Genomic DNA, 12,627 nt, shown 5'->3' with positions numbered 1-12,627 from the left:
ATAAAACTTTTTAAAAAAGAAATCCACTATATACATATATCTTTATATTTTAAAAATAGGGATCAGGGGCACCTGGGTGGCTCAGTCAGTTAAGCACCAACTTCAGAATGGGTCTTGATCTTGTGGTTTGTGAGTTCCAGCCCCCGTGTCTAGCTCTGTGCTGACAGCCTGGAGCCTGCTTCAGATTCTCTGTCTCCCTCTCTCTCTGCCCTTCCCCCACTAGCACTCTGTCTCTCTCTCAAAAATAAATAAACATTTTTTTAAATTTTAAGCAAAATAAAAAATAAAAATAGGGATCATAACATATTATTTATAGAGCCTATTACAGTATTGTCCCCCTTAGGTCTGTTTAAATAAATGAGAAACATATTGTAATACAGGTGTTTTCTCACATAGTGGACATCTCAAACGCTATGAGAGACATTCTCTTACTACAAAGAAAACCAGTGCCCTAGAGCTCCAGCTTTTTGAAAGTTCAAGACACTTTAAAACTAAAACCAGACAAAGGTTGGGACTTCCAATTCCCTTACTAGACAATGTTCCACAATCATTGGGTGAAGGCAGAAAAAATGGCATATCCAGAGCTATTATCTATTGACTTTATCTCCCAGTCCCTCACCACAAGGAGTATATAAATATTGGTATCAAGAGTAAAAAAAAGGATGGGAAAAATAATCACAAATCCTGCTATCCAAGTAATCCAATAAGTGATGGAGCCAGTGCCCAGGGGTGTTCTTTGCCATGAGATAGCAGGACTGGAAGGACCCCTCACTGTGCAATGGTCTCTACCCACATAGCTTAGACCAGCCATGGACTCCAGGCAGTACCTTTGACAGGAGCCTCAGAACATAATAACTGGGATGTGTTCAGATCCATCCTTTTAGGGAGAATACCCTGAGTACTCGCTGGCGGATCTGCTGAGTCTTCACCCCATAGACAAGAGGATTGAGTGCAGGTGGCACGAGGAGGTAGAGTGTGGCCAGAAGAACATGGACATGATGGGGTACATGGTGGCCAAAGCGATGAGTGAGGAAGGAGAATATTCCAGGAACATAGAAGATCAGGATGACACAAATGTGAGACCCACATGTGCTAAAGGCCTTAAGCCGGGCCTCACCCCCCGGTACTTTCAGCACTGTCTGGAGGATGAAGGCATAGGAAATACCAATGGCCACGACATCTAGCCCAACCACAAGCAGGGCCACTGCCAACCCATAAGCTCGGTTCACTGTGGTTTCTGAGCAGGCAAGTTTCACCACAGCCATATGTTCACAATAGGCATGGCCTATGACGGTGGCCTGGCAGAAGATAAGTCTCCGCAACAGGATAGGGAAGGGGAGGAGGAGCAGTAACCCCCGTACCAGCACTGCCATTCCAATGCGCCCTATGATCCCTGGATGCAAGATGGTGGAATGGTGCAGAGGGTGACAAATGGCTACATAGCGATCCAGAGCCATGGCCACAAGCACACCTGACTCCATGGAAGAGAACGCATGGATGAAGAACATTTGGGTCAGGCAGACAGTGTACCCAATTTCATGGGCATGAACCAGGAGCACTGCAAGGGTTTTGGGTGCAGTGGAGGACGCCAGCACCAGGTCAATGCCAGAGAGCATGGCCAGAAAGAGGTACATAGGCTGGTGCAAGGATGGGTCAGTCCAGATGATAAAGATGATGGTGACATTGCCCATTACAGCAAAGAGATAAAGGACACTCAGCGGCATTGCTATCCAGTGCTGGCTTTCCTCTAAACCGGGGATGCCCATCAGGAAAAAAGAAGGCTGCAGTAGCCTCCAGCTGGAATTACTAAGGGCCATCGTCAATGGCTTAGAGAAGGAAGAGAGAAAAGAAACAAAAATCATGATTTCTCCATTGCTGGGGGTTATCACAGTGTCTACCTCTGGTTACCACCTTCATGAGAAGAGAGAACCTGAAAGTGAAACACAAAAGAATAAAGTGAGATACAGAGAATCCCCTGTTCTTGAGACAATGTCTTTAAGGTGAGACATCCACATGCCTGAATTAAGATAGGTCTACTTTCATTTACAGGTAAGAGTAATCATGCTGCTTAGAGATGTCTAAACTACCATTCAGTGACTTCTAATTTGGAATGTCCACTTGAATGGATCCTCTATATCACCTCTTGCCATTACTGAACACAATAAATCAATCTGTTATTTTTTTTTTAAGTATTTTCCCTCAGTTTCCACGACACAGCACTCTACTGTGTTCCTCCTATGTCCTCCATCCCAACACCTTCTCCATCTATCTGTCCATTATATGTTATTGATTCCAGGGCTTCATCCTCTCCTCCCTTCTCAGTTCTGTACATTTTCTCTGATTGAGTTCATCCATTTACAATATTTAAACCACTTATATAGTCTAATATCTTCCAAATCTAGGTTTCTAATTCAAATACCTTTCTGAAATACAAATCCATTTTCCACTTATCTATACATCAATGTCTATAGCACACACTCAACATATTCAAGACTGAATCAAATTGTTTATTCTCCCTAAATACACTCTACCTCCTTTATCTTCTCTCTATATAATCACTATATCTACCTATCTAACCCAATGTAGAAACCTGAAATCATTCTTATTCATTTTTATATCTCCTTTTACTTTGTCACCACTCCTGTTGACTGAATTTCAACCCCTTTTGATCCACTCATTCTTCTCAACCCCTAGGGTCACCGCCTAGTGCATACTCCTAACGTTTATCACCTGGATTATTTCCTTAGATCCTCTGGCCTTGTCATTAACCCTTTCTTCCACACTGCATTCTTAAGGCAGAGGATTATAAAATATATCTGAAATTCAAAAGTCATCATATCACTTCTGAGATTAAAATCCTTTTGTCCATTTAATCCATGGACTAATATCATAACTGACTGGCAAGCAAAGTTTTCAAAGGCTATCTTTTGTATTAATTTGACTTATACTTAGCACTTTTCCACACATATGTTTTGCTTGAACGATTCCAATGTTGGAATTATACAAGCACACCAATTTATTTTACATGTAACTTTAATGTATTCTTTCTTCCTCTTTTATCTGAATTGGACTTTCTCATCCTTCAAAATTCATAGGCTCTTGGCTACTGTCTTTTAGAAGGACTCATTAGCTGTATTAGGAACATACTAGTCATGTCAGAAGCACTTTATTTTGTGATCTTTTTATCTTCATCCACAGTTTTCTGTTTTACATAATTACAGAAATCTTTTCGGTGTCTTAATGGTTTGTCTTAAGAAAATAACAATTTCTTATTAAACTTGATAATTATAAGCTGGCTGGCAGAGGCTTCACAGTACAGTGGGATAAACACAAGCTTTGTAGGCAGACAACTAAGGTTAAATTCTGCCCTTTTCATATTCTACAAATGAAACCATGGCAGGATACTTAAACTATCTGAGTATAGATTTCCTCATCTGATTGTAGAGCAAATAACACAAATCACACTTGTTTATTATAAATATTAATTAAATGATATGTATAAAGTTCTGGTATATAGATTATTCTATAAATAGTGCACAAATTTATACCTAGTTCTGTAATCGTACCATGAAAGACACATCCATTCTTGCTACTTCCCCAAGGTAGGGCCGGTGACTGTGAATAAGGTATTGGGCAGGCAAGATGTTATTACCAATTGTCAGATCCCAGAGGACACACAGACACCTCCGGACAGAGCCAAAATTAGCATCCAGATTGGCTGGGGACACACAGAGCTAAGTCAACTACCCCAGGGATAGCTGGTTGGGCAGAGAGGCAGAGCAGGGAGTGGCACATGCACCTGATCAGGTGGCCCATCTGTCCAGTGTTGGTCATCACCCCTAAGCCTGTCCACCTTGATGTCTGCCATAGGCAGCTTCATTCTCAGTGAGCTAGGAAAGCCCACATTTCACTTTAAGCTCAGGTTTCTCATTCACACAGGTCACACTCAGAGCAATAAATTCTTTAAAGGCTAAACATGTTCATTCCTCCCATCTGCTGAGAGTGTTGGCTGCTAAAAGCTCACAATTGAATCTATCTCCCTTGGACAAAGAGCTGACTCATTCAAGATTACTTTTCCTTTCTGAGTGTAGCTCTTACCCAATAACCACTCTAAGTACAAATACAAAGACCCGAACCTCTCTCTTTTGAAGCAATACTGAAGGACCATCTCAGCCCAAGAGCAGCCCCATGGAATCAGCTCAGGCAGCTGGGGTTACAGGATCAGTTTAACTTTTTTGTATTTTCTGTCCTGTTTCCCTCACTTCCTGACAGATGTCACTCCAAAGTATACTTCACAATAAGATTCCTGCATGCAAATCTCTGCCTCAATGTCTGTTTCTAGAGGATCCAACCTAAGTTAATACCACCTGTCTCAGGTGACTTAAGCTTTCTGCCTCTCTTCTGAGAGACTGTGACAGGCCCATGAATATCAACCCCAATATCATGGCAAGTATGGGGAAAATACTGATTCTCAGAGTTCCTAATGAGATGGCTAAGACCTCCTTTATAATATCTCCCCAATATCAAGCAGACCCTTCCCTTGGTCCACCTCTGATACAGCACTTATGGTCCACCTCAGTGGCCACATTCTCCTTTGGAATAATGCTTCAGTTGCAGTCTTTCCATTCATCCAGCCAACATGTATTTAATTCATAGCTAGTGCAAAGCCTCATTTATTCATTAAGTCATTCAATATGTATTAAATATCTACCAGATCCATATACACTACTAGATGTGAAACAAAACAAATAATATGATAACTCTTGTCATCATGGCTCATGACAGAGTATACATTATATATGTGATCACAGAAACCTAGTAACAGTTACAAGGGTTATAAATTAAAACTACAGTATGACAATCAAATAATACTCTTACTATATGAACTTCTAATTCTAGGGAGTGCAGAAAAGCCCCCCCTAACTCAAGTTAGTGACCAGAAGAATGGGTTAAAAGTGAAGGGAAGTATGGGAGTATGCTCAGGATACAGAATTTCTGAGGCGAGAAGGAAGGGAGCTTGGTTTTGTCAAAGACTTGAAAGAATCATGAAATTTGGGATGTAGTACTCAGGAACTGAGCCTGGTTCATAAGCAGAAACCATAGTAGTATTTTTAGTTCATGTTAAAGAACAGTGGAAAGTGGAGATACTGAAGATTTCAAGCACAAGTTTGAGACACGATCAGAATCTCAGTATCATGCTAGGAATACATATAGGAAGAGGTAAAGCACAGATGCTAGGAGATGTGTTAGAGACACAGTGATCTCCAGAGAGGTTCAAGGATATGTTGTGAAAATGGGCAAATGAGGTAGGGATATTTGGAAGAAAGAAATCAAGAATATGAAAACAGAGTGTTCAATGGGTCATTCGCATGATTCCTGAAGTCTCACACCAGGGTAATGGGAGGCCAAAAATAGGGAAGACATTAACTTAGTCATCATTTAATGAAGAAGAGCAACAAGGAGAGACACCAGTACCAAAGAGTGGTAGAGAATGATCTGTATGAATGACATGAACAGCAAAAGCACTAGTCCATGCTTGTTTGCTAGTCTGTTTTTCCAGGGGGAAAATCCTAAAAATTGCTTTGGGGAACAAGAACAGTGAACATACTACCAAACCAGAGTATGACAAGTGTGAGAAAATGTAATGTCCTCACTTAGTAGAAGTATAAAATTTTTGTCAGAAAAAAATGGATATAATGAGAGAACCAGCTTCATATACATTTTGTAAAAATTAAATGAGAGACTTTATGAGCAAAGATTTTTTTCTCAATGGTTCAAGGTACCATGCAGTAAGAGCTGAACAACAGTACCTGCTCATATCATCAAGATTTTATACTAATACAACATATTCATATGAATATTGTTTAAAATGAGTTTAGTCAAAGCACATAGAAACTCTACACTCATTGGTAATAAATGTCATTCATCCTCTTCCTCTGCAATCCCATAGCTACTGTGCATCTCCAGCAGCCCTTTCTTCCACTCCTGCCCATGAAGCAAAGTCATTTTTTATTGTGGTAAAATATATTTAACATAACATTTATCATTTTAACCATTTTTAGTTACAAATTCAGTGCCATTAGGTACATTCACAATACTGTATAGCCATCACCAATATCTATTTCCAGAATTTTTCCATCATCCCAAACAGGAGCTCTGTACCTGTTAAACAATCTCCATCCCTCTCTCCTCTAAGCCTTTGGCAACCTCTATGCTACTTATATCTCTATGAATTTGCCTATTCTAGGTACTTAATATAAGAGGAATCATACAATATTTGTTATTTTGTGTTTGGCTTATTTCACTTAGCATAACGTTTAAGGTTCATCCATGTTGTAAGCATGTGTTAGAAATTTGTTCCTTTTAAGACTGAACACTGATGTGTGTATACTACATTTTTGTTAATCCATTCATTAGCCAATAAACACATAGGTTGTTTTCACCTTTAAGCTACTGTGAACAATGCTTCTGTGCTATCTTCTTAGTAATAATATTGAAGATTAATATTTGACTGAGGAAACATGGGACCATTGAGTATGGCATAGAGCAGAAGCCACTTAGGAAAGACTGAAGCAGACTCCCTTTAGAGACCATAAGTTTAGCCCTAACCCTCCATCTACCCACTCGACAACTCAGGCCCATACTCTTCTAAACCCTGGTCATTCATAGCATCTCTAACCTGACCCAACCTATGTCCTTTTCTTGCCCCTCACTTCCCATTGAGAACTAATGTCCCTTTCTTGCCCCTCACTTCCCATTGAGAACTAATCTGTGACTTGGAACCAACATCCACCGCAGCACTGTCACATTTTATCATACTTCCTATATTTTCAAGTTTATTTCATCATCACACCAAGAGCCTGGTAAATACTAATCATGAGGAAGACAATAATGAAGAAAAGAAGAGAATAATGAAGAAATAAAGATAAGGAGGAAAACAAATTCTATTTTTCTGCTTGTTCTGTGTTTATACACAGCAGTGAGGTTGCCTTATTAAGAATAATCACATTCTCCAGTGTACCTGCACAGTGTCCAAAATATCACAAGTTAAAATTTTTAAAAAATGAAATAACATTTGAAACTTAAGGTAGTGTTCATCATAGTGATAGCAATAAAGACATTAGTGTTAAGAGTGATTATGACTGCAAAACAAAGCAATTATGATTTCAATGCTAGTTTTGTGACAACTTATTTCATTTCTTCAGTAAAAAGTTACTGAGTGCCTACTGTGCCACACTTTGAGATTAATGTACTCATTTAATCCAAAATACACATATGTCAATACGACTAATGAAGAAACATGCTAGTAATGATATAATCCATTAAAATAATAAAATTCATTTATTGAGAAACCATTTATTGAGTGCCTATCATATGAGTACTATGTTAAGGATACAATGCAATTCACCATTTAGTAGAGATGGGGGACAAAGATCATTAAACCAATTATTATATATTTATTTAATATATATTTAATTAAGATATGTTTAATTAATATATAATTAATATGTATATATTTAATTAATATGTATATTATTTAATTAAATATACATATATTTAATTATGATGGATAATTAAAGAAAGATACATGGAGCTCTGAGTTCATAAAGTGACCTGATCTATCTTACAAAACCTTCTTCAAAGAGGTGAGGTTTAGACTGAAGCTCAAGATGAATAGGAATAACTAGGATAAAGACAGGGAGGTGCACTCCCAATAGCAAGAGCCCAGACTACCCATGGCTGGAGGAAGCATGGACACTTGGGGAACTAAAGAAGGAGACTTATGTATATTACATAACATACCACCAACACTACATATGTTGCAAGGATACATAAATACTTAGGAACATACAACAAACACATTAAAGTGAGTGCCAATAGTAGGAACTGGAAGAGAATGACCCAAAGAATTAGGAATCAAGACAGAAAATAAAGAATTAGAACAATAATTATTGTGTGAAATAAACTTTAACTCAAGGCTCTGCACCTAAGACTAAAAATGAAGAAATAAAAGAACAATTATCATTATTCTCAGAGCTTAAAAATACATGATACTACAGGAGTCATAGAGGGCCATCCATCTCAAAAACAGAATCAAAGCACGTGAACTAAAGCACTTCTAGAATCAGATGGAACATGAATATTTTTTAAAAAGTTTCTCTCATTAACCTGAAACTCTAAAGAATCTCCATAGTTTGTCACCTTTATTTCCGTGATGCCAAAATTTTACCCAAGGCCTATCCACTCCCACAGACTGCCTGTGTCAGTGTCATGGTGGGAAGTGGCCCATGTTCTCATATGTACAAATAGGCTTCCAGTTCATCTCTCCCTAATCTCCTAAGTTATTTGTTCCAGGCCCATAGATACCTTAATTATTTCTTAATTCTTTGATTCATTTATCTTCTCAACACAAGTAAATCACAAACTCTTAGAATAAAGACATATCCAAAAAATTACTTTCTTGAGATACCCCTGTCTTCCATCCCAATATCTAAACACTATATAGACTTCAGAAGAGATTTCCCAACTTTCAAACACTCAAGAAAACTTAATTTTTCTCTTGAATGTCCCCACCAAGTAAATGAACTAGGCTGTGGGGCTCCCACTCCAAAGGGGAAGACCACCGTTGCCCCTGATGTCCAGTTCATGAGAACTGCACTCAGGTGGGATCAATCTGCTTGGGCCTCAGCATTTTAAGCAGCTGCTCCCGGATCTGCTTGGTCTTGACCCCATAGACAATGGGGTCCAGTGCAGGGGGAAAGAGCAAGTAGAGATTGGCAAGGATGACCTTAGCAGCAGAGGCTGTGGGTGGGCCAAAGCGCTGCATGACTACAGAAAGAAAGCCTGGTCCATAGAAGAAGAGGATGACACAGACATGAGCTGTACATGTGCTGCCAGCTTTAGCACGTGCCTCAGGTGAAGGAAAATGAATCACGGTCCTCACAATCTGCCCATAAGAGTAGGCAATAAAGGCCACATCCCCCACACCAAGAAAGATTGCCACAGCAAAGGCATAGAGGTTATCCACAGTGGTGGCCCCACAGGCCAGCTTCACTACTGCCATATGCTCACAGTAGGTATAGGCAATCGTGTGAGAGCCACAGTAGGACAGCCGACGGGCCAAGCTTGGAAAGGAGATGGTCAATCCCACACCTCGCAGCACTACCAGGCCTCCAATCTTGGCAACAACAACCGGGGTAAGAATGGTTGCATAATGTAGTGGGTTACAGATGGCCACGAAGCGGTCCACGGCCATGGCCACCAGCACTCCTGACTCCATAGCAGAGAATGCATGGATGAAGAACATCTGGAAAAGACAGGAGTGGGAGCTGATAGCTGTAGCACCAAACCAGAAGATGGCCAGCATCTTGGGCAGAGTAGAGAGGGAGAGAACCAGGTCAACAAAGGAGAGCATGGCAAGAAAGAAAAACATGGGCTGGTGAAGGCTGTGCTCTGTCCGGATGAGAAAAAGCAGGACACCATTCCCAGTCACTGCCAGGAAGAACATAAAGCAAAAGGGAAGTGAGATCCAAATGTGGGCAGCAGTCAGTCCTGGGATGCCAGCCAAGAAGAAGGTATGTGGGAAGTGATGAGAATTATTGGAAAGAATTATGGTGATCATCTCACTTAGAAGCGTGAAGGGCTACTAGAAAGAAAGGAAGCAGGTTAAAGTCAGTGATGTGGAGATTGGGAGCTCAAGATCTATGGTCTCACTAACAGCACCAGCACCATCACTCTTCCCCCATTGGTCTCAGTAAACAGTCAAAAATGATTTTCAGCTTAACTAATATTTCTGCAAGAACCTCAAAAACAGAGGAGGCAAATTAGTTTGGTCCAGTGGGAAATGTGTTGGACAAGAAGTTCAGAAACCAGTTTCCAGAATTTGATATCCTAGTATATCTATGACCTGGAGCAAATGACATAACCAGGTTTAAGCAGATGCCCAGGAATTAATGTTAAATAAAAACCCTTCCCATCAAGCTCACATTCCCAAGTTCTGAATATTGGCACTGGATTTAATCAGGGCTGACCTTACACATTCCTTAAGTCTTATACCACTAACCTTCATCTGAAACTGCCAAAAATCCTAACACCTGGAAACTTTCTTAATTTGGAGATCCCTCACTCCTCCAAACTTCACTTGACTCCCAGGTTACAGAATAAATGGTCCCTGATGACTCCAACATTGATTAGGTTCTTCCTTGGATTATTCCCCAACCATTTCACAAATGAATGTTTTGTTTTTCTCCTCAGTATCTCGTCCTGTAGCTCCCTCTCCTTTAAGTGGTGGTGTACAGAGGTAGACACAAAGTTCAGAGCTGTAGTGACCTGGAAAAAAACAGAAGCTCTTGGTAATAACTGTCATGTGAAAGCCAAAGAATTCTAAATTGCGCCAAATTATTGAGAACGGAAGAAAAAACGTGCATCCCCTCCAGTTCTATTTATCACATAACTATAAAAAGTGTACAAAATTATTCAGATCTGCAATATATCCTGTTCCAAATACTATTGTTTTTTAGGTTAGAAAACTGCAGTCTAGAAAGAAGCAAATGGCCAAGGGTCACAGATCTATTTAGTGACAGAATCAGGCAAGGCCTCACATCCACCAATCCCTGATCCCTGAGCTAGAAGGTCATCACCCTGTCTCTGTGTTAGCAGTGACTTCTCCAGGGCCAAGGAAGAACATCCAGGACTGGGTGGCCACGGGTGAGCAGTAGAGCAATCAAATATCGGGGCAGATAAGGAATTATTTAGGGAGTACGTGTCTCTCTAACACCCCTTAATACCTCCAGTGCCACGATTCTCTCATGTGAAAGAAAAAACACAAGGACACACAGAGGCCTGGGTCTGGGGTCAGAGAGGGCTTTGGAGCATAAGATAAGTGATTCACGTTCCAGACAGAAAAGATGCAGCTGGATTGATCTCACAGTTTCAGTGACAGCAGCAAGTGGTCTATAAGCATGAGGGAAAGAAGCAGAAGTCAGCACAGGAACATAATCCAAGAAAGAAGAAACAGCACAGATTAAAATGGCCAAGAACATTTGCTTTTTTCTCCAAGAGAAACCACATGATTATTGCCCATACCTTTACCACAGCCACTGAGGAAACTATGTAACCTCAGGAGAAGGCATGAGGGCTGGGAAGATGGGAGATTACAGTACACCTATAGTTTTAGTGCCATGTAATAAACTCTGGACCAGAAGTCAAGGTCCTGATCTGAGGTACTATTTCTGCCATATGTCAGCTTTGTGACCTTAAGCAAAGCTAACCATTTTCAAGCCTTAGTTTCCTTACATGTGAAATGAATAAATTAAAACCTACCTCACAGGATCATTGTGAAAATTCAATGAGATATTATATGTGAAAATCTTTTGTCAAAATCTGAAAATAGTAACATTATTTTCACTGAATTATAAGAAATAAACAATTCATTTGGAGGAATCTGGTTAAGAGCAACAGAAACTTCAGTGATTCAGAGACAATGCATTTGATTTGACAAAGAATGGTATGTTCATCCCATGGGTGGATGTTGTGTAGTAGTAATCCAGAGACACTTAGTCAAAAATACCATATCCTCCCCAACATGGCTCCTTTCTTCCCTCCTAACCACAGGCTATTCCCCTCAGCACCCTCAGGGAATGATGCTGTGTGTGTTGGTAGTGGGGGAGGAAGGGGTTGGCTGGTGTCAAGAAATGTGGTTCTGACCTCCTGAGCATCTGCTTCAAATAATTCTCAAAATTGCCCATCCTTAAGCCTCAGCCCACCTTGTGGAACCTAACAGTATCTTCAGAACAGTTTAAGAAATAATTACCTCTGATCTCCCAACTGTCTCCTGAGGACCCAGCAAATGTCCCTCATTATAACCTTGTGCCTCAAGGAAAAGTCTGACCCAGTAAGCTCAGCTCCTTTACTTCCATCAGGAAAGAGGGTTAAGGGAGGTAAGGGGTCCTGGAACCAGAAGAATCCAGGACACATACTGAGGTGCCTCCATAATGTTTCCTTATGACTCACTCAAAGAGGAACATATTTATAAATAGCTTATTATTGAGCCAGGATTGGAAAGATGTTTGCCTACTTGGAAGAAAGTAATCCTAATATACCTGATCCCTCTCTTGCTTATATCCATATAATACAAAAGGCCCAGATAGACTTCTGATGATGTACACATCATCAATATTGGTGATATTTCCAATTTTCTTCAGTGATACCAAGACCATGCATTTCCACCCCAGACAGCCTATCAGATTATGCAGATCTGGAAATGTTGGGGGAAAGCTAATTTGTGGATGAAGTCTGTATGTATCTCTTTTCCTTGGGCCTACCCCTGGCCATTACTCACCAAAGATCTGTACTGTTTAACCTACAAAAGGATGAGAAAAAGTTAAGTTACCAGTCAAATCCCAAGAACAGAGTATTTAATGGGCACCTTTTCAGGCATTGCCTGTAGGGATCCAAAATGAAGTTCCCACCAACCAGACACCAATTAGCACTTCTGCCTCTTCTTCAAACAAAGATTTAACAAGGCCTCTTCCTCTTATTGGGGCCCCAGGGAACAGGCCCAGCAGGGAATATTTTGAACCGCATACTCCAGGGTGTCATGTCAAGAGAGGGCCAAGGCCCTGCAGC

The 12,627-nt window shown here is 40.4% G+C and overlaps 3 protein-coding genes across 8 annotated transcripts in view; all 3 read right to left on the bottom strand.

Moving 5' to 3' along the window:
- Nucleotides 1–12,627, bottom strand: part of LOC147576692 (olfactory receptor 52L1) — a 455,531-nt gene that overhangs the window by 360,759 nt on the left and 82,145 nt on the right. Inside the window, exon 2 of one of the 6 annotated variants that reach the window (XM_086678140.1) lies at nt 10,064–10,329. The exons of the other annotated variants lie outside the window; for them this stretch is intronic. The gene's annotated coding sequence lies outside the window, so the exon portion shown is untranslated. The remainder of the gene's footprint in view (nt 1–10,063; nt 10,330–12,627) is intronic. 6 annotated transcript variants of the gene reach the window in all.
- OR52L1 (olfactory receptor family 52 subfamily L member 1) lies at nt 690–1,862 on the bottom strand. Its single transcript, XM_025928093.2, has one exon. The coding sequence runs from the start codon at nt 1,860–1,862 to the stop codon at nt 867–869; it is 996 nt and encodes a 331-aa protein (XP_025783878.2). The 3' UTR covers nt 690–866.
- On the bottom strand, nt 5,943–10,057 carry LOC112864969 (olfactory receptor 52K1-like). The gene has a single exon (XM_086678143.1). It carries the CDS (start codon nt 9,620–9,622, stop codon nt 8,660–8,662), a length of 963 nt encoding a protein of 320 aa, XP_086534269.1. The 5' UTR covers nt 9,623–10,057; the 3' UTR covers nt 5,943–8,659.

The sequence above is a fragment of the Puma concolor genome, chromosome D1 (genome assembly GCF_028749965.1).
Source record: "Puma concolor isolate L17-30 chromosome D1, mPumCon1.1.hap2, whole genome shotgun sequence".
In the NCBI taxonomy this organism is placed as follows: domain Eukaryota; kingdom Metazoa; phylum Chordata; class Mammalia; order Carnivora; family Felidae; genus Puma; species Puma concolor.
This window is presented reverse-complemented; position numbering and strand designations above follow the sequence as displayed.

Excerpts from the sequence above, each read along its gene's own strand:
- OR52L1 (XM_025928093.2), bottom strand. The coding sequence starts at position 1,862 with ATGATTTTTGTTTCTTTTCTCTCTTCCTTCTCTAAGCCATTGACGATG.
- LOC112864969 (XM_086678143.1), bottom strand. The coding sequence starts at position 9,622 with ATGATCACCATAATTCTTTCCAATAATTCTCATCACTTCCCACATACC.